The sequence below is a fragment of the Vollenhovia emeryi genome, unplaced genomic scaffold (assembly GCF_000949405.1).
Source record: "Vollenhovia emeryi isolate VEMERY1.0 unplaced genomic scaffold, V.emery_V1.0 DF939169.1, whole genome shotgun sequence".
NCBI lineage: Eukaryota > Metazoa > Arthropoda > Insecta > Hymenoptera > Formicidae > Vollenhovia > Vollenhovia emeryi.
This window is the reverse complement of record NW_011967197.1, coordinates 120,854-148,205: the sequence shown is the minus strand read 5'-3', so window position 1 is coordinate 148,205 and position 27,352 is coordinate 120,854. Positions and strand designations below refer to the sequence as shown.

General features: G+C 45.2%; 6 protein-coding genes across 9 annotated transcripts; 3 read left to right on the top strand and 3 right to left on the bottom strand.

Moving 5' to 3' along the window:
- Window positions 1–4,011: 4,011 nt before the first annotated feature.
- LOC105563939 (deoxyhypusine hydroxylase) lies at window positions 4,012–5,572 on the bottom strand. The gene is made up of 4 exons (XM_012015953.1): window positions 5,425–5,572; window positions 4,974–5,322; window positions 4,578–4,898; window positions 4,012–4,502 (listed from the first exon to the last, which is right to left on the bottom strand). The coding sequence occupies exons 2-4, from the start codon at window positions 5,251–5,253 to the stop codon at window positions 4,189–4,191; spliced, it is 915 nt and encodes a 304-aa protein (XP_011871343.1). The 5' UTR covers window positions 5,254–5,322; window positions 5,425–5,572; the 3' UTR covers window positions 4,012–4,188.
- A 392-nt stretch (window positions 5,573–5,964) lies between these two features.
- LOC105563941 (uncharacterized protein KIAA1841 homolog) lies at window positions 5,965–10,460 on the top strand. Its single transcript, XM_012015954.1, has 9 exons — window positions 5,965–6,061; window positions 6,317–7,058; window positions 7,379–7,759; window positions 8,342–8,608; window positions 8,686–8,980; window positions 9,114–9,342; window positions 9,431–9,695; window positions 9,775–9,956; window positions 10,047–10,460. Exons 1-9 carry the CDS (start codon window positions 5,986–5,988, stop codon window positions 10,154–10,156), a joined length of 2,547 nt encoding a protein of 848 aa, XP_011871344.1. The 5' UTR covers window positions 5,965–5,985; the 3' UTR covers window positions 10,157–10,460.
- Window positions 10,461–10,462: 2 nt separating this feature from the next.
- Window positions 10,463–14,626, bottom strand: LOC105563942 (lymphoid-specific helicase-like). The gene is made up of 8 exons (XM_012015955.1): window positions 14,536–14,626; window positions 14,159–14,363; window positions 13,149–13,504; window positions 12,476–13,068; window positions 11,657–12,267; window positions 11,164–11,558; window positions 10,629–10,869; window positions 10,463–10,558 (listed from the first exon to the last, which is right to left on the bottom strand). Exons 2-8 carry the CDS (start codon window positions 14,235–14,237, stop codon window positions 10,476–10,478), a joined length of 2,358 nt encoding a protein of 785 aa, XP_011871345.1. The 5' UTR covers window positions 14,238–14,363; window positions 14,536–14,626; the 3' UTR covers window positions 10,463–10,475.
- Window positions 14,627–15,265: 639 nt separating this feature from the next.
- Window positions 15,266–21,231, top strand: LOC105563938 (sterol regulatory element-binding protein 2). Of its 2 annotated transcripts, none has more exons than XM_012015951.1 (8): window positions 15,266–15,535; window positions 15,925–16,455; window positions 16,579–16,810; window positions 17,374–17,768; window positions 17,847–18,773; window positions 18,992–19,299; window positions 19,823–19,981; window positions 20,097–21,231. In XM_012015951.1, the coding sequence occupies exons 1-8, from the start codon at window positions 15,436–15,438 to the stop codon at window positions 20,448–20,450; spliced, it is 3,006 nt and encodes a 1,001-aa protein (XP_011871341.1). In that variant the 5' UTR covers window positions 15,266–15,435; the 3' UTR covers window positions 20,451–21,231. The 2 variants fall into 2 exon arrangements, with proteins under 2 accessions (XP_011871341.1, XP_011871342.1); XM_012015952.1 differs by lacking the exon at window positions 15,266–15,535 and adding an exon at window positions 15,630–15,784.
- A 205-nt stretch (window positions 21,232–21,436) lies between these two features.
- LOC105563937 (60S ribosomal protein L21) lies at window positions 21,437–23,289 on the top strand. 3 transcript variants are annotated; one of them, XM_012015947.1, is made up of 2 exons: window positions 21,437–21,532; window positions 22,766–23,289. In XM_012015947.1, exon 2 carries the CDS (start codon window positions 22,780–22,782, stop codon window positions 23,257–23,259), a length of 480 nt encoding a protein of 159 aa, XP_011871337.1. In that variant the 5' UTR covers window positions 21,437–21,532; window positions 22,766–22,779; the 3' UTR covers window positions 23,260–23,289. The 3 variants fall into 3 exon arrangements, with proteins under 3 accessions (XP_011871337.1, XP_011871340.1, XP_011871339.1); XM_012015950.1 differs by lacking the exon at window positions 21,437–21,532 and adding an exon at window positions 21,578–21,597; XM_012015949.1 differs by lacking the exon at window positions 21,437–21,532 and adding an exon at window positions 21,859–21,933.
- Window positions 23,290–23,479: 190 nt separating this feature from the next.
- On the bottom strand, window positions 23,480–26,443 carry LOC105563936 (ubiquitin carboxyl-terminal hydrolase 46). Its single transcript, XM_012015946.1, has 8 exons — window positions 26,306–26,443; window positions 25,708–25,788; window positions 25,329–25,545; window positions 25,169–25,249; window positions 24,598–24,893; window positions 24,383–24,520; window positions 24,131–24,274; window positions 23,480–24,048 (listed from the first exon to the last, which is right to left on the bottom strand). Exons 1-8 carry the CDS (start codon window positions 26,306–26,308, stop codon window positions 23,941–23,943), a joined length of 1,068 nt encoding a protein of 355 aa, XP_011871336.1. The 5' UTR covers window positions 26,309–26,443; the 3' UTR covers window positions 23,480–23,940.
- Between the last annotated feature and the right edge of the window lie 909 nt (window positions 26,444–27,352).

Genomic DNA, 27,352 nt, shown 5'->3' with positions numbered 1-27,352 from the left:
GCGGAAAATATTACCTCTCACCAATTCGACCACTGAGGCACGTGAGACGCCCGCTTAGAGAGAAGGGAAGCCCAGGTTCAAAGCCTGGCTGAGATAATATTTTTCGCAAGAAATTTTCTGTATTAAAACACTGGCCGGTTAATGTCGATTAAAAAGCTTGATTATTGTTATCTATTACTGGCAACTTAAAGAGGTTTCTATGTTTGATGTTGTATGGACCAAATTCATGTCATACTTTGGTCAATGTGACAACGTCATATTGACATCATCTTTACCTGTCAGCTCTCTTTGGGTAGACGTGGACCGGGAGTCATATTTTATATTCAAGACTGTCTTAAGATCATCTTTAAATACTCCGTGGCCAATAAAATGTTCCGTACAGCATTTTTAGATAAATTCAAGACGGTCTTGAATATAAGATCTGATTATGAATACCGGCCACAGAGTCCCTCTAGTCAAAGTCTGGCCAACAGGCAGTTTCGGTAAAATAATGCGAGAGAGAGAGAGAAAGAAAGAAATATATGTTGGCCAGAGACGATGGCAGTGTTTGAACATTATTAACGTTGAAATACGCGGCTGCGTCGACATCACGCGGGCGGACCGGTATTTTTAAAAAAAGCGGTAAAAGCCTCGCGAGGGGGAAGTCGCCAAGTTATCATTAAATCTCTCACGACATGAAACCCCTCGTGTAAAAAAGTAGCACACACGAAACCGCGATTGCATAATACGGCGGAGAAACGTGCGTACTCTTTATACTTCCTCGAGACATGCAGGATAATAATTAAAATACTCATATTTTTAATAAGCGAACAACCAAAGATACGAAGCGTTGTGCTATTAATCATAAAATTGTTATATACAGCCTGCCGTAAATTTAAGAGAAGAGATGGGGGGAGGGAAAAGAAAACTTTATCTCTTACAAAGTTACAAAATCTTTGAATCTTACGGAGATTGTAAGGCGAATCGGAATTGTTAAGAATTGCATAAAATTTAAATCACAAGCTCTTTCATAAAGTGGATTTTTAGATTTTTTACCTTAGTTTTTTAAAACATCTATAAGTTCAAGATTTCTTTTATCTCTATATTTTGTTGCTAATGCCGCTATTTCTAATAAGAGAATTTACAGAATTAGGATTAAAGAAAGGAATTGAACATTGGAAATGTCCTCCGATTTTCAAAGTTTGAGCTCACATAATTATTTTTTATCTCCCCGCGATGGATCATTTTGCAATGCGAGAACAGATCACTTGAATTGTGAATTACTCACAAAGTTACTTTCGAAATCAGACATTTTAAAAATATTTGATATATTCTTCTAAAATGTGATGGGAAAAAGAGAGAAACAAAATATATAAGTACAAATTTATGTAGCTTGCAAGTTACAAGAAGGATTTATATTTCTAAAGTGCCTGAACACTTCGATTTCAAAAACTTTCGAAATATTAAATGTATTTTCACAACTTCATTGAGATGTTTAAGACACTTGAGTCGACGTCTCTGAAACCGAAAGTATCGCGACCGCGAAAATGTGGCATTTTGGGAAAAATATTTGCACCTCTAATGTTTCGTGAAAAATTGTAGGGATCGAATGGCACGTCGACAAAATTTTCGCGTGTTGCTTGAAAAGTACACGGGGAGAATTTTCTTTGAAAATTTATCCTGGAAATCGAGTGATCGTGAGCACTTTGAAGAACTTTGAGAGTTTTCTGAAAGTTTACCATACATTTTCCTAGTAAAATGTATACTAACAAGTGTAATTATTAGTGAAATGTGTGGTAAAATTGCCAAAAGCTCTCGTACAATTCTTTGAAACGCCATGTTGTTCCACGATTGTAATATTTTCAGGATAAACTTTAACAGAAAGCAGCCGCGACGAGGAAGGCGAGGGTTGAAAAAAGTCCCACTGATAAAATAACGTGGGAAACCGGTTGGTGAACGTCTGTGGGAGTGCAATTGCGATACTTAACGTCGGCGCACTTCGGCGAGTTATTGTTAATTAATCAGCGATAGAGCTTACTTTGCGTGAAGCGGCGGTGGAGAACGCGCGGGCACACTCGACCGCGGCCGGCATGTGACTATCGCCGCCGCGTTCTCCACCACCGGGAAGGAACTGCTTCGCAGTTAATATCGACCACCCCCGTCCGTCCTCCCACCTTGGCGAGAATCGTCTTATACTTCACAGCGAGCCCCTGCTGGCGTTGCAAGTGCCTCGGCAGAGGTACCGGGAGAAAATAAATCATCGTCAAAGTATCCGCGCGAGAAGATAGGGACGAGCCGCGAGGGATTTCTTTTTTTCTTTCGCACGTACCACAGCGAATCGTTTTTCATTCCGCGCCACGCAGAAAAAGGTTTCTTTGGATTTAGTATTGCCATTTATTTGATTGAAATGTGTTTCGTTGAAACATGTGCTTATACGAAACATTACTTATTTGTTCGAATAAAAATTTTGTTGTTTCATTCAAACATTATTTGATGACAAAGATACTATTATTTCAAGTAATATCTTTCAATTAAATAATGATATTATTTGGCCAGGCGCCTATAAAGTTTGGCGCTGCTACTAGATGGCCGCCGAACTCGTAAGTAAAATCATGGCGGCTACAGAGATGTAAGCGACCGCAGACGCAGTCTAATCATCCACACCGAGAAAGTCTTTGAAAATTTTTTTATTTCACTGAAATAAACATCATGTGCCACAAATAAATTTTCAAAGACTTTTTCTCAGTGCAATGTTCTATTCTTTACGAACATAGTGTACTAATTCAGTGTTTATCTTCTTCTAACGAAAAAATTCTAATGTAGAGGGAAAAAGATGTATGTACGTACATTTTTCTCACATATTTTCTTTCAAACCATAATGTTGCTCGAATGAAACAACAATACCATTTAGATCAAAGAGAATATATCTTTTGTTTCAAACAAATGATTTTCGTTTGGTCCATTCCCAAATATCAAATTTGTTTGGATACAACAAAATTGATTAAATCCAAAGAAATCGTTTTCTCTGTGCGAGGAATTAATATTCTAACGGTGTGTTAATCGACAAAAAAAATAGATCTCGGATTGCATTTATTATTTCGTCACGAATCACGCATTTTTGGTTTGATGTTACTTTGGGAATTCGAAGGTGACGCCGCACGTTGCAACACTTGCAACGCAGTTACCGTGGTTCGCGAACGCGTGTTTAGTTGCCGAAGCCCCGACGAGCTATATCCGTTTGTCCAATATTTATACAACGCTTTACCGAGTCTGATTAATCGCTTCATTATTCAGTCCAAGTCAAGTTTCTTCGCGAGTCAGGAACGTCCTTTCTCCCGATAATTCTCCCTCTCCCCCCATCGATCCGTCCGTTATCCTGGCGCGTCCGCCGTGAGGAACGATCAGCGGGGGAGGAAAAAATATTTATCTCGGCCTGTGTATGAGGGATGGTACACGCGCTCGTATCACTCGCAGTGATAGGAGCTAACGAATGTATGCCAATGAATGCGCGGGGCGGCACGCGATATTCATGAAATTGAACACGGACAATTTCGAAATTCCATCACGGGGAATCCCCGGCGGGCTATACGCTTCCGGGCGCGATTAAAGGGGCGATTTCGAATGGAGCACCAGACTTCGAACGGACGAGGTACCAGACGACGAACGCAGAAAGCGGAGCCGGGCGCGACGGTTGATCGATTTCGCCTGTAATGCCCGGTGTTCGTATCGCGAGTCTTATCGTGGCTCATTTGCTATTAGCGGTATACGCCCGCATACAACGCCGCGATTCAATCTGCCGATTTTACCGTTTTTCTCGGAAAAGAAACCGTCTTACGTGATGACGAAATGCATACCTCCCTCGCAATCGATTCGATGTTGCTCCCAATCCCGTTTCTGGAGTTTCTAATCGTCGAATAGTGTGCTCGGATATAATTACAGAACCTAGTACTCTCGGAGCTAAAAAAAAATAAAATATTCGCATAACAACGGGAACTTGAGTCCGCAGGAAAGAACAATAATATATCCAGGGCGTAAGGAATGTAACAATTCTTTACTCAGCTTTCCATCAGGGCATCGCGTGAAAATGTAAATACAAGCTTGCGATAACGGCAATAATTACACGCATTTCTTTTCTTTCGTTCGCAGCGAGGAAAAATGTACGGTGCACAATATACAGCAGAAAGGAGCATTTCAAGAAGGCGGATTTCTTCACGCGGTGGGAAGCTTGGTCAGCGTGTCTGCGTATTGGAACTCCTTGCTGTTCTCGTAGTCGCACATGTCCAAAGCGATGACGCAGCTCTCGCGGACGACTCTCTTGCTGTCGCCGAGGTATCTGTTCAATATCTCGTAGCACTCGGCAGTGGCGATGGAGCCCAGGGCTTCCGCGCACTCGTGCCTGACCATCTCGTTCTCGCCCGTGTCTTCCAACGACGCTCGCAATCCCGGCACGGACGCCTCGTCCTGAAGCTGTCCCAGCACAAACGCCACCTCGTGCTTGAACAGAGCGCTACCGGCCTTCAAACCTTCGCGTAAAAGTCGACGCTTGATTAGCCAGTACTTAATATTTTCAGATTGACGATAAATCGGTACAAGCTTACCCTCGACGAGGGCGAGGACGCTCTCTGTGGTGCCCAAGTTCCTCAGCGAGAACATCGCTCTGTACCTGTCGAACAGCGACTTGCTCTCGTCCAGCAAAATGTCTCTTAGGACACTCGCGTCTGTTACTTCCGCCAGTGGCGCGGGATCGACGGTCGAGTATGGATTCGTTTGCAAGCCCTTCGCATCACTGTTGGACTCCAGCCACCTCAAGCGGTTCAGGGCCAGCTCGCATGTCTCCGCTACCTCGGGCACAGGGTCCTCGCTGTACTTTTCCAACAACGGGATTACACTCGGCTCGCCGATAGCACCCAAGGCCTCACCTGGCGAGGGACGGATTCCTTATTCATTCCGTTTCTCTTTGATTACAGATCGGATGGGACGCACCAAAGACATACCAGCTTCATGACGTACCATCGGCTCCTGCGACAGATCCTCCAGGACGCTCGTTAAGATACCAATGGCAGCGGGATCCCGCATCTGGCCCAGGCAGTACGCGAGCTCGTGCTTCAGCAACGCCGACGGATCCTTAAAGCACGCGTGGATCTGGCCTATCGCCGTCGCGCCGCCGATGTTCTTCAGGGTGAACAGAGCGCGGAATCTCTCCTTGAGAGGCCTGGCGGAGTCGCCCAGGACTCCGCCTATAGCTAAGATGTCGCTTTCACTCGCTTGAACCATTTTTACGTGCAGCTCAAGTGTTAAAACCCTGATTGTAAAATCAGAGATAAAAGTCCGAGTATCGTGGGCCTGTAAATATACACAAGTTTGTGGTTTAAAAGTAACCGTTTAAACGTGCAAAGGAGGACACTTGAAGAATTTATAATCGCAGATTATCGCCAGACTTCTTACCGATTCAACGGGAATTTTCAGTCGGGTGTCTGTCAGTTTCGATGCGATCAAGATACAATTGACGGCTCCATCGCGGCTCAATGCGATAATTCTTTTAGGTTAGCGAGCCATGCTTATGTCCTGCCAATCTGAAACCACAGCATATGAAAGCAGTAGGTGTGCTCCGACTATTCACCATGGACACGGAGAGCATCGACCCCCCACCGATCTCTTCTCGACGAGTTTTAGAACACGTTCGGAGCAAACGATGCGGCGGCTCTACTGTTTATACAGTTCCGGAATGCGTGTCGCAGCTGATCGAGAATCGCGAATACGCCCGATACGGAGTTGTACTCGATCGGACCGGGGAGGCTTTCCTGACGACTTCTGAGCGCACGATACTCCATAACCATCCGAATGACTTGACAGCGTGTTAAAATTCTCGTGTCGCTAACCTTCCGACGTTGAAGCCTCATGTCAGAATATCGGCGCACCGACATGAGACTTGGCGCCGATGCGCGAGTAACCTAACCTAGTAACCTAACCTCTACAACAAAGTTGCACCGCATCTCTTATAGAGGCATGGAGCCGCGGAATATGAACGTCGCTTTAAGCGCGAGTACGATATTGAGAGCGTGTGCCTCGACGAGTAACGAAGGTATATGTAGTCCTACTGGTATGCTAGATCGCACCGAGATTAGATACTGGATGCCGCACCTTTGCTTCGAAGTGTCCTGACGATCTCTCCGCACGATCCCCGTCTAATGCCGTTGGCACAATTTACGCCGCCAAGTCCCCGAGGCGGAATGTATCGACGGCCGAGCGGAGAGGCTCGGCGACAAGCCGGAGCGGTAACTGCTATTAGAGCGGGTCGAGTCGCGATCGCGTTAATAACGGGTAACTTTGAATTTAGCCGAGAGATTGCGAAGCCTCCAGGACGACAAGCCCTCCAAGTTAACGATCGGGGCGTTTTTCGAGTTCATGAGAACCGCGTATCAGGTCAACGACAACTGCGAGGGCCTGGCGACGATACTGAGCGCCAACAGCGAGATCGACTGGCAGGAGCTGGCGAGGATCAACTTGGACCTGGAGACGGCCGGCGGTCCTCAAGAGCGGCGAGACAAGGGCGACGATTCTTCCACGCAGGCGTTGCTGACGCGGACGGCGAGTGGCAAGGAGGCGGGTTTGTGTGCTTCGGCGAGCGCGATTAGCTCGCAGTCCTCTGCGGTATCCTGCAACAGTAATATCTCTGACGCGTGCAATAAAAATGACTCCACGAGGGAGTCCGCCGGCGTGGAAAGGTCCTCCGATCAACGTCCGGGGGACGGTGTTAAAGAGACAAGTCAGTCGTCGAGCGACCAAGCCCAGAATGAAAAGGGCAGGGTGTCGCAGAAGGCGCATTTGGAGGAGAGCGAGCATGGCTTGGCGAGAGTCATGAAGGAAAATCTGAGGGATATCTTGCACGAGGGATTACTGGACTCCGTTTTGCCGTACATGCTCCCGAAGTCCGCCCTGTCGCAGCCGGTCATTAAGAAGTCCGCCGCTGCCGCGGATGCTAAGAAGGCCTCTTCCTTGAACAGCGTGATCGAAAGCAAGGCCTCGACTCATAAGGACAGGGACAAAGAGAAGAGTAAGACGAGCAAGAAATTGTCGGAGTAAGTGTTCTTCAGTGTCGCGTGAAGCTGAAAGTATCATTGAACGAATTCATTAACAAGTTAATAAAATTCGTATGGTCTAAATGTGCTAAACACAAATTCGAAGGAGTAAAGGACTAAGAGCCGTGACAGGGCGTTAGTGTCTAAATATTTCATTCTAAATTTATTGCGAAAAAATATCACCTCAGCCAGGGTTTGAACCTCCCTCTCGCTAGGCGGGCGTCACAACCAATTCGACTTTTGTTGATTCTTCGCATTATTCTTTACATTGAATTTAATGATCTCTCCGCAGCTGACATTACCCCTTTACTGTTTCGCAGGAGTGAGGTGGAGATTCACGTATGCGACGAGGACAAAAATATCAGGAAGAACTTTCGATGCCCGCAGAAGCTTCTCATACAGAAGATGTGTTACTTTGCTGACGTCACAGCGGGGCAGAAACTCGACGAGATAGACATATCGGTGCACTGCGACGTGGTGATTTTCGACTGGCTGATGAGATGGGTGAAGAAGGACATCATAAAGAAATCGGAGTGGCCGGTTTTGGAGGCGAACAATGTCGTCCCGATTATGGTGTCCGCTTGTTTTCTACAAATGGAACCGCTTTTGGACAATTGCCTGCAGTACTGTCACAACAATATGTCAGATATCTTGAAAACGTCAACGATCTTAACGTGTCTGGACGACAATCTTCTTACAAGGCACGTTTTATTATTGGCTTGGATTATACAGGGTGAGGAAAAAGTATGAAAACCCATACATTTTTCGAAAACTATGCATTTTAGAAACAAATGTTTGAGACAAAAGTTATACGGTTTCAAGGGGGGTATAAGATGGTGTCTTAATTTGACTTTGAACAGTTGCTTGAGGGTCCCGTGATGGTCAACTTGACTATTTTAAACGGAAACCTTCATTTCTTATATCATCTTTTTCTATTAATTAATTGCAACAACTTTTGTCTCAAACATTTGTTTCTAAAATACATAATTCTTGAAAAATCTAGGGGTTTCTTTACTTTTTCCTCACCCTGTATTTCATACATGTATTGTTGTCTCGAACACAGTAACGAGTGAATGTAGAGGAAAGTCCCCCATTATAAAATAGGCTCCTGCTACGAGATGGTGGAGTTTCTGCTAAATTACTAGGCGTCTGTTTAGTGGAAAATTGATTAGGTCGTGTGATCGTAGCAAAAAAAGATTTGTGATTGAATTTGGACGTTGAAAACCTGCTCTCTCCTATCAATCCTTTCCTGTTTTTATATTAGTGTTGACAATTATCCGTAGATTGGTCGAGTTGTATACTAACGAGGACGTTGAAATGCTAAAAGACAAGAAGGATAAAATTCAGAGTCGTCTGTTCTGTAAGTTAATCACGTCTCTAGTCGAGGCTGCTCCAGATAACAAAAGGGGACACTATAGTTCATTGGCTATGATGTTTAGATGTGGGAAATGTGGCAAGAATGTTATACAGTCGATTTCCGACTTTGTGCCTTGCATTCCGAGCGCAATGAGAATCGATAATAAGGGAGCTGTTCACAGCAAACATGTCAGGTATACGCCACGTACATAAATTTTTATTACATACAATATTACACGCACGAAGGATATCTAAAAGAATGACTTTGCAGAGATTTAACTTGGACGTTGAACGATTACATCGTCGCCTTGCGATCGGAGTTGCGCTCTTGGCGCAAAGTGTATTGGAGATTGTGGGGAGACTGCCATTTCTTGTTCTGTCGACAGTGCAACGTGTATTTCCCGATACATCAGATGGGTTGGTGCTGTTATCATCCGGAACCTGCGCAATTCTTCGTGAACGAGCAACAAAGGCCTATGCCCTTCCCGCTGGGAAGGTACCCGTGTTGCAGTCAATCTGCCTACAGATTTGAAGCTTTGCCAAATCAAGGTGGCTGCAGATATAAGGTTGGTTACCAACGTTACGTATCCTTTGTAATTATATTATCCAATACAATCTTTTTAAGCACGAATGAATGTAATATACGCTAAGATGTGTGGTGGAAATACAGCTTGTGAAAAGATTTTAATTTTCTTTCAGGAGCACGTACCAGATGTAAGGGGCGAGAAGGAATTGAGTGTGTTAAATATTCTGACGGCACACAAAGAAGTGATAACTTTGGAAGCACCCCAGCTCTTTTTCCCAGAAAAAATTACACGACTGGTGACACGCGATCCGTCTCTTCGCCCGGGCAAATTAGTGTGCAAGGATGCCATGTGGTGGAACGGCATAGAGCTCGTACCACAGAGACCGCGACTTGGTCTGCTTGGTAAATCGTCAACTTTTAACACTTTCCTCTTTGTATGTAAATGATAAAATTCTATAACGTAGAAGAAATTCTTTAAAAAAAAAAACAGGAAAGATCTGGGGAGGTTCGGGACTTCGCCGATTGCTCCAAGCGCAAGATTCACAAAAGTCCCTACAGAAGCTTTATCGGCGTATTTCCGTAACCACCGACGTTTCGTCTCCTACTTCCTCGATTACAGACGAGGACGACGAAGATGACGGCGGGACCGTGTACGAGGACAGCAGTGTGGACGACGAATCTTATTACAGCGAAGAATCCAATACATTATGCGCGCTGAAGCCGATAGTTAAAGCAAAACATCAGAATAGTCACAAGTAATAAATCGCGTTGATTAAATAGGAAGCTTCTCTGTAATGCAAAGTGTTTACATATGATTTATTTTTTACCGTTCAGGAGCAACGGCAGGTGCTGGAGCGGAAATTTGAATGTAAGACACAATCAAGACAATCAGAGAGATTTTGAGGAAAGAGCCGCGGCGCAAATGATAGCTCTTCTGACGAAGAGAACGGTCACGGAGAACTTGCTTTCGAAATTTAATAACAAGCAACACGGCAGTAAAACTAAGCAGCCTGTTGGTATGTTTCTCATGCACAATGTATTACGATTATATTATATAGCAAAGTAAAGAAGGAAGCATATAAAATAATAACACGCATCTGAAACAGGTGGAACGTATGTAAAACTAGAAGCAGAGTTTCGCGAACGATTGGCCCAGTCTTGTAAATACAAAAACCCTCTAGTAGGAAAGACTCGTATCAAATCAAATAAATCTTGATTTGTACGTAGACACGGTTGAAGATTCGTCTAAAGCACAATAATGTTGAACAAATTTTCTTGTGATTTTATACAGAAACAAAGAATATACTGCCGTAACTCTTGCGCATCAATTAATTAAACAAGAAATAGGGTAAGTAATTTTAACTTTTTTTTCAATTAGAATGCTTTATTACAAAATTGAATAAATGTTATAAAAAAAAAGTTGCATAGTTGATTTCTGTTCGTATTATATTACTTTGTATAAATTAATAAGGTCGATTTATCGACGATGTGTCATTTCGTAATAAAGAATTTGTACTTAAGGTTTATATTCTTGTTTATCCTTGAGAATTTGATGGGTCATGGTTATTCATCATATCACTTCTGTCTAACAATTTGTTCAGTTCCATCTCTGTGAAAACTGTAAAAACAAGTAAAACTAAGTTTACATACATCTATTATTTGAATAATGTGTGATGAGAAGAATTTACCTTCTTTTTCTGATGTAACAACTTTGTATTCCTTTGTATCAATCAGCTTCTTCATTTCGAGAATAGTAATTTTATTGAAACTTTCTGACATGACTATTTTTTCCAAAATACGTTTAGCTTCAGCTCGCTTCATAATCATTTCATCAATTGTCCCTTTAGTGCACAGTTTGTAGATAACTACGGGTCTTGTTTGGCCTATTCTATGACATCGAGCCATGGCTTGTATGTCTACTTGTGGATTCTGTAAAAGCAAGCAGGCAATAAAGCACAGACATCCATGAGTGTGGAAAAAAAGTATGGTAAATGCCTACTTTATTCAGTAAAGTAACGTACGTAAGCGAGAAAGATTTCGAGTATGGGTCTGAATAGCTCATTTGGAAGAGCATTCGGCAAGCGGAATGTCCCAGGTTCGAATCCTGGTCTAGTCCTAACTCGCCATTTTTCTCGCCGAAAATTAACAAGTGGCGCGTTTTAGTGCCTATCTACCCCGAAGGTACACCCCTATTTATTACTATGGAATACTAAATTAACTCACCCAATCACTGTCGTATATAATAACAGTATCTGCAGCCATTAAATTTAATCCGATTCCACCGGCTCTAATTGATATAAGAAACAGGAACATGTCCGGATCATTATTAAAAATACTAATATTTTTTTGTCTGTCTTCTATTTTAGTCATGCCGTCTAATCTCACGTAATTATGATCCCGTAACATGAGATAATCCTCGATCACATCCAATATCTTAGTCATCGTCGAAAACAATAATACTTTGTGACCCTGTTCCTTAAGCTTCGCCAGCATAGCATCCAATACTAAAAGTTTACCGGAGGACTTAATCAAATCAATGTCGATTTTCGGTAAACCGGTCGAGTCCCGCGGACAGTGAACCAAGTACGGGTGGTTCACGATCTTTTTATACATTACAGCTAGAAAATATAAAGTAACAAAATAATATATAACAATATATAAACCGTAGATAAAAATCAAGTGTATATAAATATTGCGTTAATGCAATAACACTTACCTCTATTGATAAACTGAATATTTATCAGAAAATCTCTGTTACGTTCCGTAACATCAGTATATTGTTTCCACTTTGATAAGTTCTCGTCTTTCGTATTTGCAACTTGTGACGAAATATTCTGTTTTTCAGTCTCCGATTCGTTTGCGATGGATCCGTACTTTCTTAATACGCACAGTCTTTTCGGTCTTTTACCATCAACAGTCGGAATAATCAGATCCGGTACCTCGATTTTGGTCAACATTTCATGATCAAAATTCAATACTGCCTTGTACAAATCGTACTGTATTTCCGTGAGCGGCGCATATACAACCAACTCTTTTTTAGGAGGAATCTCTAGACAAACGTCACTTTTTAATCGTCTTAACATATACGGTTTTACAATTTCACGTAACAACGTTAATACACGTTTGTCTTTTTCCTGCTTCAGAAGTTTTTCAGCGCTATCCTGCTGCTGAAGGTCTTTGACATCGACCCATGATTCAAACGTATCCAAATCATCAAAGATTTTTGGTAACAGAAAATTTAAAAGCGACCATAGCTCAGATAAATTATTTTGAAGTGGAGTTCCAGTTAGTATTAGTCTATTCGTGGATCGTAAATTTTTCAATAGTCTAAAAAAAGAAAACAAATACAATGATCTTAATTTTCAGTAATTTCAAAGTAATACAAAAGCTTAAATAATTGATAAAGCAACTTTCACATCTATCAACTGAAATATTTATTATTTTACTGAACTTGAAATCAAGTTTTGTAAAAATAATTTTTAAAATCATTGATTCGCTTTCGATTAATTGCAGTCAATTTGTAACAGCTACATACTTGAATAAATGACAATTATAATTTTTTATTCTTTGTCCTTCGTCCACTATGATGTATCTCCATTTTTGAGAGTGCAGGAAATTCTTTTCATGTAGACATACTTCATACGTAGCGATCATAACAGGCTGCATTTTGTGCCCTTCGACATACTTTGGCCAGTTAAATTTTTCGCGTATAGTCCTCCTCTCATCTATTGTGCCGTACAATAAAAGTACCGGTATCGCGGGAGCGAATCTTTCAAATTCTGCAAGCCAATTTGGTATAGTGGAGAGCGGTGCAATTATTAAATAGGGCCCTTGCTGTCTCTTCTCTACAAGATAACACAACAAGGCTATTATTTGTATCGTTTTCCCAAGTCCCATTTCGTCGGCCAAAATTCCACTCAGGTCGTTCTCATAAAGCCCCATCAACCATTCTAAACCCGTGTGTTGGTAATCGCGTAGCTCGCCACAAAAATACCGCGGTGTAACAGCGGTGCTGCCGGCAGCTGGCTTCGGATCCGCTTCGACGTCCGAGTCCGCGGACAATTCCGCCTCTACCTCTTCTACACTGAGCTTCGTTTTTCTCTTTGCGATCTTTTCCTGTTCCTTTATCTGTAAAAAAAGTTCGTCGACCTTAAACTATTTTTACAATCAAGTGATAATTATCGAAAAGTCTAAATCTCGTTTCTCACCTCTGTAGACATGTACTCTTGTACATTATACTTTTTTACATTGGCTTTACGTAGAGCTCTCTTCTTAGCCGGCGGTACATTTTCATCGTTAACAGGACAGTTTGTCTTGTTTGCGTCCCTTTTCTTCTCACCTTCATCTTTAATCTTATTAGTCTTATTTTTCGAATAGGACGAATTTTTGCTCTTGTTCAATAAGCGCTTCAATCGCTCGTATCTCTGCTCCTGTGCTTCATGATCATACTCATTATCATACTCTTCTCTCAGTTTTTTACGCCCACGATTACTTTTAGCTTTTTTTGACTCCTGTTCCAGTGGATTGTTATTAAACTTGACATCACTGGCGAGTGGCAAAATATCTTACGAGAGAAAACAAAATATCTTAGACAACATGTTGCTGAGGTATACCTGTATCAATATATCTTAGAAAGAGAAAACAAAGCCAACCGTTTTTTTTAATGCTGAATAGAAAACAAATATTACATATTGCTTATGGGTAGAGGAAAATCCTCTATTACGAGATAAGTTTCTAATATGAAATAGCAGGTTTTCAACACCCAAATTCAATTGCAAATCTTTTTTCGCAACGATTACACAATCTAACAATGAATTTTCCACTGAACAGATTTTACTCCAAGGGCAATAAATTCATGGTGGAATCAACTGATAATACCTATTAGTTTAACAGAAATCCCGCTATCCCATATTAAGATTCTATCTGGTCCAAAAGCCACCTGGAATGTCAGACTAATTCTTTATCAACATTTATTATGCAGGCTACATAATTGCACATAAAAATATGTTTCCAATAACTTTCCTTCCTTCTTTAGAAAATACGTTGCAGAACTCGAGTCAGCGCAAATAAATAAAAGGGCGGTTAAAAAGATGTTTAAAGATCTTGGCGATTTCAATAAGCATTGAAATAAGTAATAACTTTTATCTCACTCTTACATAAATAACGTACATTTCGTGTTTTATTATTTGCCCATGCGACTGAAAAGAGAAGAATTTACCTCCGAGGGCGGATGAATAACTCCCGAGTTCGACATTCGGGTCAATCGTATTTGCGTTATCGTCGGCAGATCGGTCCATGGTCACAGTACGAGCGAAGTGAAACGGATCTGCCAGGGTCTCTCAAGAGTCTCGTCTCGTGACAGAAATCTTCGTACGTTTTATGCGAGAACAACAAGCGCACACCGGACTTCTCCTCCCGCCTTTCTAAGGCCCGGTTTCACCAACGCGAGTTAATCTAATCGGTCGGTTAACTTGACAGGGTGCCAACATAAAACTTCTTTATTAACCAAGAAAATAGGTTAATAAAGAAGTTTTATGTTGGCACCCTGTCAAGTTAACCGACCGATTAGATTAACTCGCGTTGGTGAAACCGGGCCTAAATTCGTTCCAACCGGCTCTAGTGCCTCTAGTTCCACACGGCACGGAACTAGATCACACGGTACGGGAATGTCGGGAATCAGCCTGCGGGACAGAGGATTCGTGATTCAAACACCCAATCAGCGCGGGATAAAGAAATGACGAAGAGCACTGATTGGCTGTTCGAATCACGTATCCTCTGTCCCGCACGCAGATTCCCGTACCGTGTGATTTTACCCTTAGGGTTAAGGCCTGTGTCCACGATACTAGAACTTGGATCAAGTTTAAAGCCCGCTGCAGACGATGCTATTTTTCCTGCTGGATTGCTTGCGATTTACTAAATTACTAGGAATCCTGAGTGCTGAATGGTGCAACGATAGTAATTTATTAGATTGCAAGCAATCCAGCAGGAAAAATAGCATCGTCTGCAGCGGGCTTTAGTTCCACTGCTTTCGTGAGAAAATCAAAATGATCCACATTAAAACGACCATGTGCTGTGATTGGTCAAATCTGAAATTTCATTGCATCTCATTGAAATTTTATCCAATGAAATTCCAAATTTGACCAATCATATAGCACACGGTCATTTTAATCCGAATCATTTTAATTTTCTCGCGAAAGCAGCCAGACTTCATGGTCCGCCCCGAAAACCCTCGGCGCTTCGCACGGCGGCCGCGCGAGGGACGTGCGTGGCGCTAGCACGGTTCCCGCGGATTTTGGAACGCACGGAATGACGTAACATCGTCCGATCGGCGGCGGCGGCGCGGATTGGCCGCGCGACGGTCGTACGATCGTTCGTAATTTTTCCGTCGTACTACGTTTGACGTATCGCTGGACCGCGGCGTGTTTTCCCCGCGATACCGACCAAGTTTTCGCGCGACGTCAACGGAGAGCGACCTTCGGGATTCGAGCGACGGCGATGGCAGACCCGGGCGGCTGGGCGCCGACCCAGGACAATGACTTCCCGAGTTTCCAATCGAATGACAGCTTCAATTTGAATGAAGTCACTGGCATCGATGGTAGGTCCTGCTTTTTCTCGAGCGCGGTGTTTATGCCCGCGCGTGTCTCGAGAAGCTAACGCGATGCGTTATCGCCAGGTTCTTATTGTCTCGAATCTTGTTGAAGACGTAAACATCTCTCTCTGTCTCTTATCTGGTTCTTATCACTGGATGCATCTGTACGGAGCCGATGCGAAGATCGCGCGGTGTCGCCGATCGCTTCAGGCGACTTCCGTCGCTCTAAATAATATTATTCATTTGACATTTCTGGTTTGGATAATATTTTTACGATTGTATGAAAGTAGTCCAAGTTGAAAGTATATTTGAGAGAAATTTCTCTAGGTTTTTGTCTGAGATACTGGACGTCGAAGATTTTACTATCGAAAAATTACAGTAGCTGATTGTTGCAGATCTTCTTACGAATTGCGAGAACGAGCTGCTGAAGAACGGGCTCTTCAGCGACGAAGCCCTGCTCTCCGAGCTGGAGGAGCCCGTGTCGATGGATGGAGACACGTTTGACTTTCTGAGTCTCAACAATGACGAGTTCAAGGAATTCAAGGATCCGACGATCCTCGAGCCGTCGAGTGCGAATGTTATGGTGACCCAGCAGGCGGACGGCGGGCAGCCGGTCGCCTACGTGCAGCAGGACGTTGCGTCGGTGCCGCAGAACAGGCCGCAGAGAATAGTGGCCACCTCGGCCAATCCTACGGTGTTCAGTTCGCAGTACGCGATACCGCAAAACGTCAACTTCAACGTGCAGTCGTCGAACGTCGTGACCCTGGCACCGGTCGCTCAACAGCGACAGCTGCTTTTGCCGGCCAAACTGATCAAGTCGGAGTCCCTCGTGTATTCGAAGGGCGGACAGACCATCACGTCAACCCCCGTTCAGCATCAGATACACACCCTCGTGAATACCACAAGCGGGACGGTACTGACCACTGGTAAATAAAGAAAGCAGTAGTTATCTACGACGTTATAATATTTATCCAAGAACGAACGGTTGCTGAGCAGGAATGCGATTGCAGATTTGTAACATACGTTAATATGATTCTGTCTGATTCAAGGAATCCCCGTAGTGCTGGATACTGACAAGGTACAAATCAATCGGCTCAACACGGGCACGCATGTGGGTGTACCGAGGGTGAGGGAGGTGAAGCGCAGCGCCCACAACGCTATCGAGCGTCGTTACAGGACGTCGATCAACGACAAGATAATCGAACTGAAGAACATTATAGTCGGGATGGACGCCAAGCTGAACAAGTCGGCAATCTTGCGAAAAACCATCGACTACATTAGGCAAGGACGACGAGGAGTAATTTTACGTGAACGCGAATACGATATGAGAGTGTAATGCGGTTGTTGCGCGAGTCATACGAGGTCTGTTCGCGTCGCATGCCCGGCAAGCTTCTATTTGCCCCAACGATCAATACTGTCATTTTATTTACGATTTGAGTGACTATCTGTTGGGACAAGCAGGAGCATATTGGGACCTACAGCGAATTTGGTTGCTCGCACTAGTGCACACTGAGTGCGCACTAAGCTTGTTTGCCAGATACGGTCAACCAAATTTGATGTTAATTATTGTTGTTATATATTTGATTTTATTTTAAATACCTGTTCAAAAAGTATTTAGCCAAAAAAAAATATCCATACGAATTCTGTACAGATTATTTTACTAGCTAAGAAATATTTCGTGAGATATTCAAGACGATTCTTTAACATAAGAATTGGCTGCAAACAAGCTTTTGTGTGCACTCGGTGCAAATTACCGAATTCGCTAATACAGTCAGATACGTCTGATTTTACATAGTTGTAGTGTCGATGAGAGACAAAACTTGTAATTGCTTGGCGCGACGCAGGTTCCTGCAAAACACGAATGCGAAACTGAAGGCGGAGAACATGGCGCTGAAGGTGGCCGCGCAGCGGCAAAACCTTCGCGATTTTTTGGTGTGTGGACAGCTGACGCCTCCGCGCTCCGATTCGAGCGAGCCGTCCCTGTCGCCCGCACCCGCGCCGCTGTCACCGCCGTCTCCGTCGTCGGTGAAGGACGACTCCGATATGCTGCACAATCTGCACCCCGTGCCCACCTCGTCCAACGGAGGCATACGAGATCACACTCGGCTGACGTTGTGCGGATTCATGCTATTGTTTTTGGCCTTCAACCCCCTTGGCATTCTCGTGAACAACATTGGAAGATTCAATTACGATTACGTGAATACGAAACTGGACGGACGGACGATACTCAATTATCAAGGTGACGAGTGCAAGTGGGTTTCTTCATGATTAAAAAAAAAGTTCTCTTTCGCTAATCTTTCCCTCTTTTCGATCGCAGATCAGCTGGAATCCGACAGGCAACCGTGGAGCAGCGCTATTCTCTGGGTCACCAACCTGATACTCTTGGCAGTTGGTTTTTATAAGCTGTTGCTGTACGGCGACCCCGCTTTGCCTACCGACAGCAAGGTCTTCCTCGAGATACGTCGTTGGCGACGGCAGGCCGAGTTCAATATATCCAAACACGAGTGCAACCAGGCGTACCGGGACTTACACCAGTGCCTGCAGTACTTCGGCCGGTCCTTCCCGCTGTCGCGTACGGAGATCTTTCTCGCGACCACGTGGCAGATAGTGCGGCAGGTTCTTCATAAGTTATGGCTGGGTAGATGGGTCATGCAGTTCAGCAAGTGGCTGTTGGAGAAGTCGGAGCGGCAGCAGGCGGAGACGTCCGCCGTGGAGATCGCCACCGTTTACCAGCACATGCTCTGCCTGCGCATGTCCGAGGGGACCAAGGACTCGACGCTGTATCTCGCCCTTTGCGCCGTCAATTATGCGGAGGCCGCCGGCGAGAGTATGCCGAAGCCGCTTCTGGCCGAGATCTACACGAACGTCGCGCTGTGCCTGAAACAGTCCCTCTTCCCGTACATACACAAATACTATCTAGGCAAGGCGCGCGTCCTGCTGTCCTCCTGCGCTGTTCCCCTCAAGCTCAAGTGGATCATGACTGACGAGGGCGCGAGATTCTTGGCGTCTCAGAAGTGGCAGTACAAGAAACAGACCGACAGCGAATTCACGTCGCAGAGCAGCCGCGCGGATCCGCTCTCGTACGCGGCCCGTGCATACAGGGACCACTTGATCGAGCAGTGCCTACGTTTACTGACGGTCGGCGAGTGTCACGCGTCCACCGTGCTCGAATTGGGACGGATCATCATGGCCTCCGCGGAGGTGGACGCCTGTTTCCCGTGCGCCGACAAAATCAGCGTAGCGAGTACGAAACGACTATCTGAAATCGCGAGAAAAAGATATCTCGCGCATTAGGGAGATCCGAAAGCCTGTAGTACTATTTTGTGCGAGCGCGAAAACTATGTTTGACCGCCGCGTCGATGATACAGACGGCTTTAGGATGCCTTTAATGTATCTTCAATTGTGTATTGCACACTGTAATTGCGCGCGACGTATCTTACTCTTTTACGTTTACTCTTGCAGCCTGCGAAGACGAGATTGGGCTATGGTGGGGAGCGGTAATTTGCGCTGCAGCGAGTTGGCGATTGGGGGAAGAAGATTCCAAGGCGTGGAGCGTCGTTGAGAGCAGATTCCCGTACGAGAGAAACTTCCAAATTGGCGACAACAGCAGCAGCAGCAGCCCGTTACCCCACGCGGTGCTCAGTGTTCTCCAGGTGGCGAAGAATCCCACGAAATTGGTCTCCATGCGTTTCATCGATCAGGCGGGGCTGCTGCTCGAGCAGTCCACGGTGTACTATCATTGCAAGGAGCAATCGTCGCAGCAGGTCTTGGTAAGTTGGCAGAATGAGATCTTAATCGGCGGGCAGTCGCATCGCAACGTAGTTTGATCTCCCTAAACATGATATCACGAGTGATTAGCAATGGTAGGGTTCTCGGTTCGATCTCGGCCCTCGGCCCGTATATTTTCCCGTTAAGAGAAATTTCAAAAGTTCAGCGCTTGAAGGAGTTTAAGCGCCTTAAGTGTTGGATTCAGTGTTTAATGAAGTTCAAGCATGAATTCCAAGGAATTTTTAGAAATATCACGCTGATACAACCTAACGGTTGAAAGGCGTCCCCGCAAGAGGGTAAAACTTAAAAAAAAAAATTTTCTCAAGCGTAAACCGTGCTACCGTTTACCTGTTACAAGTGTGCATTGTAGTTGCATTGCATGAAATATAACTATGCAATACTCCTGCAGTGCAACTCCTGTGGCAGGCCACAGCGCCATTTGTATACATGTATACGTAATAGTTTTATATTGCTTGAGCGCCACGTGCTCGCCTCGTCTTCTAATTCGTCCCGCTTATCTTTCAGCTCACTCAGTTGCTAGTTTGCGACTGGCTTCTCGAGATTCGCACGATTCTCTGGCAGGAGTTGGACACGGAGCCGGAGAGATCGGCCGCGAGCGTAACTTCTCTCGCTGGCTTTCAGCGCGATTTGGCGTGCTTGAGACAATTGTGTCAGCACATTCCGGTAAGCGCAACTTCCGTTTCGGTTCAATAAAGCCCGAGCTGAGACGCAACAGAATTTTACCGCGTACGTAACTTTTTATCCAAGACGCGTGTAACGTTACCCACCTTTCTTTCAGTCTGTACTGGCGAGAGTGTTTCTGTACGAGGCTACGGCGCGCATGATGGCCGGCGCAACGCCGGTGAAGACTCAGATCTTGCTGGATCGTAGTTTGCACAACAGGAACTCGCGCTCCTCGATCATATGCGGGAAGGACCGGTCGCAGGAGCAGAACAACAGCGAGAGGGAGCACGCGGTCGCGTTGTGTCTGGCGTGCAGGCATCTGCCGACGTTGCTGTTGGCCTCGCCGGGAGAACGCGCCGGCATGCTCGCGGAGGCCGCCAAGACGCTCGAGCGAATAGGGGACAGGAAACGTCTTCAGGAATGCTACAAACTGATGCGGCAATTGGGCTCCGCGATCACCGTCAATTAGACGTGATTGTCGGTGGGCTTGATTTTTTTAAAAATATTTTTGCATCCCCATTGTACGCGTTGCGTATACCTAAAATTATATGTATTCATTTAGTGGTCTGGTTTGGACAACTCTCGGCCTGATTTAACGATCCCCAGGGCTACGTTCGGAAACATCACCCACATTTAGACCATTTACACCAGGAAATATATATGTAGTTTACATTGTACGTTTTCTAATGTTTAAATGTACTCGCGTGACATTTCCGAGCACGGTCCAGAAGGATCGTATCTTCTGTCAAAATTGTTAAAAAAATTTTTTTCTCTATTATGTATTTATGACACACTGCACGTTTCAGAGGCATTGTCGCACCACATTTAATTATGTGCGAGAACCTGTGATGTGCACGACAAGGATGATCGGATTGTGAATACGAAAGCGATAATCGACAAGAAAATCATACCCAAAGTTACACTTAAATTTGACATCATTGTAACCACTGTATATATTTAACTTATACTTGGTTTGTAAGTAGCATCTAACTTATGCAATACGATTATTGAGCGTTTTTCTTTAGTAATCATTTTCTCGTACTTGTGTTGCACGGATTAATTTTTTTAATTATAATTTTACTCCAAGGTTACTTAAGAAAGCACCTTATTTACAGACTGTTTAATATATATATATATACCTAATTATAATTTGAAATAATTACCACTCCTAATTATATAAGTAGAATAATTTACTTACATATTTTTATGATAAAATAAGTGTCGTGTAAAGACATGTTGAAGTTAATTGACCTTAAAAATGGCTAGTAATTTCAGGGTTACAATTATCCCGTACCTTTTCACCCAAAAATCAGTTCTTTAAACAATTTCGAATTGTGACAAATTTAAAATTTACTACGGTAGGCTCCTAGTATGAGATAGTAGGGTTCGCCTGACTCCAGAGGGAGCCAGCACGGCCACACGCCGGTTCTATCCAATTGGCTGGTGTCACGATGACGTCACGCGCGTTCCGAAACGTCGCTTCCGCGGCACGTCGCTCTAGAGTGCTCCTTCTTTCGCGGTGACGGCGGCGGACGTGAGTTTTCTGTGCGCGTAAGTTAGCATTTTGGAGATAATTTTGCACATTTCGGGTCGAATTTGGCAGATCCTTCCTCCGTGTACGTCGAGATTGGATACCACGCTATCGTTTGTCGCTCCCAGCTCGGCTGAGGAGCGCGAAACGCCGGATTTCGCCCGGTCGATCCTTGCTCGAGCGCCGAGCCACGTGCCATCTCGCGCGTTGCACGTTGCGCACGGAGGTTCCTCCAACGACGTTTTCCGACCATAAACCGCGTGAATTGTCACGCGCGGCGCGATATGTAACGTCTATCGTTAGATATTTGCGAGAAATTACCGAGACATTTAGGTTAGATTAGGTTAGGTTGGATTGTCGTACGGTGTGGGATTCGCCGAGACATACGAAGTGTCGCGGACGTTTGTCACGTCGAGAAGATGTAACTTTCTGTCTCGCAGTCTTAATTTACGACGATAATATTCATCCAATTGTACTCGGAGCAAGTTCGATCGATCGGCCGATTCTCCTGGAACCGAGGCCACAAGTCTCAAGCCTGTATCAGACTACGGATTGAGATTAGAATGAAATTTGATCAATTAGAGTAAAAGTTACAGAACTTGAGATTAGTAAACTTTACTGCGATTGCCAAGTTTCAATCTAATCCCAATCTCAATCCGTAGTCTGATAAGGGCTTAAAGGATCGTCTACAATAGATGAAGTAAGCCTGGCGTGAGAAGTAGGAGTTGGTGTAAAGAAATGAGTAATTTCCATCTCTTACTCCTACTTGAGCTCTGACGCTTACTCTCGGCGAGTTAGAGCCTGTGTCCACGATGCTGGAACTTGATCCAAGTTCTAGTCCCGAGAAATGTGTAGTCAATCAACTTGCAGCTTTTATGGAATAGCTGCAACTTGATTGGCTACACATTTCTCGAAACTAGAACTTGGACCAAGTTCTAGCAACGTGGACACACACCTTTACAAATATTTTAACAATTATGCTTGTGTTTTAGCTTCCTTACACCGAAAGCTAAAGCTTATGGTTCTTTCTTACTTCACACACCAGGCTTGCTCCAAGCATTGTAGACTACGCGTTATTTAGGCCCGGTCTACAATGAGTTGTTAGAAGTCAGGGACTCTTATGTCAAGTCCTTTCTCTTTCACCCAGAAAGTTCTGACTTCTGACCAACGACTAACGGACTCATTGTCCAGCGGGCTTTACAGTTCTACCTCGGCAATTGCACGTATGGTATTAATCTTGTCTTCATTTGCAGACTAACGCATCGCCATGACCAACTCGAAGGGTTACAGACGCGGCACGAGGGACTTGTTCTCGCGCAAGTTCCGCAAGCATGGCACCATCCCGCTGTCCACGTATATGAAGACGTACAAGGTCGGCGACATCGTCGACATCAAGGGAAACGGCGCTGTGCAGAAGGGCATGCCGTACAAGGTTTACCACGGCAAGACCGGCCGCGTGTTCAACGTGACGGCGCACGCCCTGGGCGTGATCGTCAACAAGCGGGTGCGTGGACGCATCATCGCCAAGAGGATCAACGTGCGCATCGAGCACCTGAGCCACTCCAAGTGCCGGGATGACTTCCTTAAGCGCGTCAAGGAGAACGAGAGGCTCAGGAAGGAGGCGAAGCAGACGAACGTTCGCGTTCAGCTCAAGAGACAGCCGGCCGAACCCTCCAAGGCTCACATCGTGTCCGGACGAGAAGCGCCCATCTTACTCGCGCCTGTTCCATATGAATTTATCGCTTAAGATATTAAATAAACTAAAATTTTCGACGTAGGGGCCTGCGTTGTTATTCTCGATGTTGCTGTCGCGTAACACGGTTTCACGGTGGTTTAGCTGAGTCTAGAACTGACGTTACGTTTCTAAGAACGCCATTAGGAAAGAGTATTTTGTTGAGAGAAGACTTTATCCCGTGCCGTAAGCGCATCGTTGCGCTGAAAGTGGTAAATGAGCGAAAAGCCGCAACTCTCATAACAATAGTTTTATTCTCAGTCATCTTTACATTTGTATAGAATCTGATAGTGCTTCCAACGTTTCTCTTTATATCAATGGACACGTAAGTTACTGTAATAACGTAAATTACTCGTTCTCTTCTCGAAAGGCGGACTAGCTTTTGAACATAAATAAATATAAAGCGTTACGTCGCGCAAACCGTTTTCAATTCTCCCTCAGACGGCCGCTGGTTTATATGTACAAACCAAAAGTTCTAATAATTTCGATGATTTACGGAACTACATTTCGCGCTGCTCTCTCTATGTATATCCTACCGAGCCAAAACGTTACCGAACGTCATATCATTCTCGTGTATATAAATAATCTGACAAACCCCATTAGAACATTCAAAAATTCACATGCACTGCGCGCTCTGTTAAAATACGAAATTAGCGTATAGGAGTGCTTAACTTCAATTGCTATTCATATTAAACTTTAACTACAATCTCGCGATTGATAGAACAGGATATAACCAGTTTCAGAGCTCTTCTGAATATCCGACGTGAGTCCATAAAAATCTTCTATAGTTGACGCATCAATTTTCTAGGGGCATAAAGACACTCGTTAATACCCTGCGTAACGTACGTTTCGCAAAACGTTCATACCGCGAGGCGGTAGCACTTACATCGACCATATCGTCGTCAAAGAGCAACCAGAATCCATGACTTTTAACTATAGAAATGTAATGCCCTCGGTTAGGCCCACTTCCGCAATGTATCACAACTGCCACCAGATCATACAACCGATCTGGGTTTACAGCATCATCACTCTGTAATCAAAATAATCGTGCGTTCAGACGCGTGATTACGATCGTCTAAAGTGAAATGCGTATCCGAGACTCGTCACACGTTCACGAGTAATATCCGTGAGTACTAACAGTGTTGAAAAGTCTGAGCTCCAATGGGAAAACTACTCTGTGAGATACTTTTATGTGGCGATTGTACTGTTCCATATATTTGAATCTCTTTAGGTGCAACGCTAGTATCATAGGTAGTTTCTTCACCCTCATTCGTTTCTGTAAAATGGAGAAACGGTGATATTTCGACAAATCGATTCGCGCGATTCGTAAGATGCGCCGAGTCATCGATATACCTGAGCCTCCTGGTAACTGCTGCAGTGATCGCACTTGAATTTGTTGTCGCTACACAGGGTCTCGGTATTGGAGAAGCATCTGAGGCAGTGTGTGATTGAAGTATTCTGATCTACGTCAACTTGCAGATCGAAGAAGTCCTCGTCTTTGCTAGAGACAGTCTCACAGTTAAGGCAGCGTGTTTCCGACGTCAGTATCCCCTGGAATATCTCGTGAACCCACGTGGGCTCCGGTGGCGAACCCGCAGCATCCCCTGCCCCACACTTCCCTCCAGTCGGCTTGCTCTGAGTCCTCTCCGCTGACGCGACGAAATCACGAATGGTAAATATGATGTCAAGCTGGGTATACATTTACGAAACCAACGCCGAACGCGAACGTTTGATGTTATAATTCGGCCGATGTATATGCGTAAAGTAAATGCGAGCAGGACGTTCGATTCGCGTTCGGCTCGATTCCCTCGTGAGGCGGTACATCAAAGATAAAAGGAACACGCGCGAATCTCTGAACGTTCGCGTTCTTTGTTCGTAAATGTATAGCCTTTACGTGCGCTACCGAGAGCGAACAAGCACTCACCCAGAATGATTTCATTTATGTGATTTATAAGGAAGTTTAAGAACTCGTGCGCGTCCTGTTGCATGTAATTATCAAATTCCTCTGAAAAGAGAGGAAGATATTGGCGGTTAACGACGACGTTGCTGTAAAAATATAAATGCGAGCCTGTCGTAGCACCAACCTTTCTCTTTCCTCAATCGGGCGATGAACTTTTTCGGCGCTATGGAACCTACTTTTTTCTTTTGGGTTGCAATACTGTAAAATAGGTCTGCGAGGCATGTTAGCAGGGTCTCCTTGGTTCGCTTATTTCTGGCTTTGTACTCCAGGACCTTCTCTCTGAACGGTCGACAAAAATATAGTGCCTGCAGCACTGAGTTGCTGTAACAGGTGTTACCGAACTGCAAGAACACATTTCTTATTGTACAAGTGCACGTCCAAGAACTGTTTAGTCAAGAAACAATCCGTACGAATGCTCTAGATTATTTTACTGGCTAAGAAGTGCTTCAAAAGCTGCCGAATTCGCTACAAGTTGATTTCAGCCAATGCAGAATCACACTTACGTTAACTAAACCAAAGTAGTGTTCGTTAGGCGGAAACTGATCGGAGCCAATATCTTTTTCCAATTGCGATATGGTTGTACCCTGGAATTGTAAAGAGGAGCGTCACACACATCACAAGACGATTCTTTGATACGTCATAACGGCGTTACATAATGTCAAGCGCGCTTGCATAGACGAGCGACCGCGAGGCAAGATAATAATTTCATTGTCAGAAAATTAAAGTGCGTGAGGAATCCGGGCGGGAGACTCGACGCCAGTGCAACTGTAACATTTCTACGCGCAATCACGTCGCTTCGAACGCTACGATACAGCTACTGAAAAATCGCACCGAGGAGATTCGTGCGCGAAACACCCGAGGCGACGGATGGTGTGTCGCCGACGCTGTCTTGATCGCCGCGGCTCGCGGGAGCCACGTGGAGCAACGCGTACGTCCTCGCGGCGGCGACGACGTCGTCGTCGTCGTCTCGTGACCGTCTCATTTCGCGGCGGGGACCGTGAGAGGCGCAGTTGCACGGCCGTCATCCCCGCTCGTCATCTCCGTCCTCCCGGCGAGGATCACTTTTCTCGGGGGGACGGGGAGAGGCGGGTGGGGTCTTACCATTTTATGACACGGTGACGCGAGCGTGACACTGGCAAGCACTTGGCGCGGACTTCAGCGACGGCGTAAGCTCCATCGTACTGCGACGGACGTTGACCGGCGGGATCTGTCGGCTAGAGCATCTCCGTCGGGGCGGGAGGGCAGCGGGCAGGGGGAGGGGGGGAGAGGGAGGTGGAACCGCTGTCGTTGCGCGCTGCAACAACGGCGCCGCTTCCTGGCGCCGTCTTCCACGTGTCGTTCGCGTCCGCGCGCACGGCGATCCCGCACGTTACGCCCGGACGGGTTTTCGCAGATCGGGATGGAAGGGTGGACAGGTCGAACGCCCGGCCCGAGGCTCGTCGAACCTGCGCGCGCCCGATACTCGCGATCAAGTCAGCCGGAACGTACCACCGATTCCGTTCCGTTCCGTCGCGCCGTATCGCGTTCTCCGCGAGCGATCAAAGCCAGCGAGCTCTATATATCATATTGGAGCGAGCGACCATAGACGTAGGGATACCTGGATGGAGCACAGCGCCGCGGTGGTGGTCCGCAAGGGCGAGGGGAATTAAATGTCTATTGCAACGGACAGGTGGTACCAAGATGGCGACACTCGATAGTGTCACGGAATGTCTATTTTCACGCCTTGAAAAGAATAAAGCCTCCGCTACAATGATTCTCGGTTCTGTCTACAATGGTCGTAGTCGTAGTCGCTCGGTAAGAATAAAGCCTCCGCTACAATGATTCTCGGTTCTGTCTACAATGGTCGTAGTCGTAAGAATAATCGACTGCGATTGGTCAATTTCGTCAGACACATAAAGGCCTTCACACATAAAATTCTGTAAGGACGTAAAACCAGAGAGAAGCCTGAGAGATGTCACGGCCCCGTTTTTCGTGATACGCGAATGCGATACGCCCTCTGTGGACATTGAAAACGTGGACATTGAACTACGTAGCCAATTTGCACATTTTGCTAAGTGGGTAACGCAGATTTGCACAATTTTAGCCCCGTCCCGCGCTATGGTTAGATCCCATGCAATGATCTTGTATGTACTTAAGGGGATGCTGGAG

What these genes read in the sequence shown, in the direction of transcription:
- LOC105563937 (XM_012015947.1), top strand. Translation starts at nt 22,780, where the DNA reads ATGACCAACTCGAAGGGTTACAGACGCGGCACGAGGGACTTGTTCTCG.
- LOC105563941 (XM_012015954.1), top strand. Translation starts at nt 5,986, where the DNA reads ATGGAGCCGCGGAATATGAACGTCGCTTTAAGCGCGAGTACGATATTG. An exon ending in ACCGCGACTTGGTCTGCTTG is followed by an intron (nt 9,343 to 9,430) that starts GTAAATCGTCAA and finishes AAAAAAAAACAG; the next exon opens with GAAAGATCTGGGGAGGTTCG. An exon ending in TAAAACTAAGCAGCCTGTTG is followed by an intron (nt 9,957 to 10,046) that starts GTATGTTTCTCA and finishes CATCTGAAACAG; the next exon opens with GTGGAACGTATGTAAAACTA.
- LOC105563942 (XM_012015955.1), bottom strand. Translation starts at nt 14,237, where the DNA reads ATGGACCGATCTGCCGACGATAACGCAAATACGATTGACCCGAATGTC. An exon ending in AAGAGTACATGTCTACAGAG is followed by an intron (nt 13,069 to 13,148) that starts GTGAGAAACGAG and finishes CTTTTTTTACAG; the next exon opens with ATAAAGGAACAGGAAAAGAT. An exon ending in TGTTACATCAGAAAAAGAAG is followed by an intron (nt 10,559 to 10,628) that starts GTAAATTCTTCT and finishes TTGTTTTTACAG; the next exon opens with TTTTCACAGAGATGGAACTG.
- LOC105563939 (XM_012015953.1), bottom strand. Translation starts at nt 5,253, where the DNA reads ATGGTTCAAGCGAGTGAAAGCGACATCTTAGCTATAGGCGGAGTCCTG. An exon ending in GATGGTACGTCATGAAGCTG is followed by an intron (nt 4,899 to 4,973) that starts GTATGTCTTTGG and finishes GTCCCTCGCCAG; the next exon opens with GTGAGGCCTTGGGTGCTATC. An exon ending in CGTCCTCGCCCTCGTCGAGG is followed by an intron (nt 4,503 to 4,577) that starts GTAAGCTTGTAC and finishes TTTTACGCGAAG; the next exon opens with GTTTGAAGGCCGGTAGCGCT.
- LOC105563938 (XM_012015951.1), top strand. Translation starts at nt 15,436, where the DNA reads ATGGCAGACCCGGGCGGCTGGGCGCCGACCCAGGACAATGACTTCCCG. An exon ending in AAAACCATCGACTACATTAG is followed by an intron (nt 16,811 to 17,373) that starts GCAAGGACGACG and finishes GGCGCGACGCAG; the next exon opens with GTTCCTGCAAAACACGAATG. An exon ending in AATCGTCGCAGCAGGTCTTG is followed by an intron (nt 19,300 to 19,822) that starts GTAAGTTGGCAG and finishes CTTATCTTTCAG; the next exon opens with CTCACTCAGTTGCTAGTTTG.
- LOC105563936 (XM_012015946.1), bottom strand. An exon ending in CCGATTGAGGAAAGAGAAAG is followed by an intron (nt 25,250 to 25,328) that starts GTTGGTGCTACG and finishes CTCTCTTTTCAG; the next exon opens with AGGAATTTGATAATTACATG. An exon ending in AGCTCAGACTTTTCAACACT is followed by an intron (nt 24,275 to 24,382) that starts GTTAGTACTCAC and finishes TTTTGATTACAG; the next exon opens with AGTGATGATGCTGTAAACCC.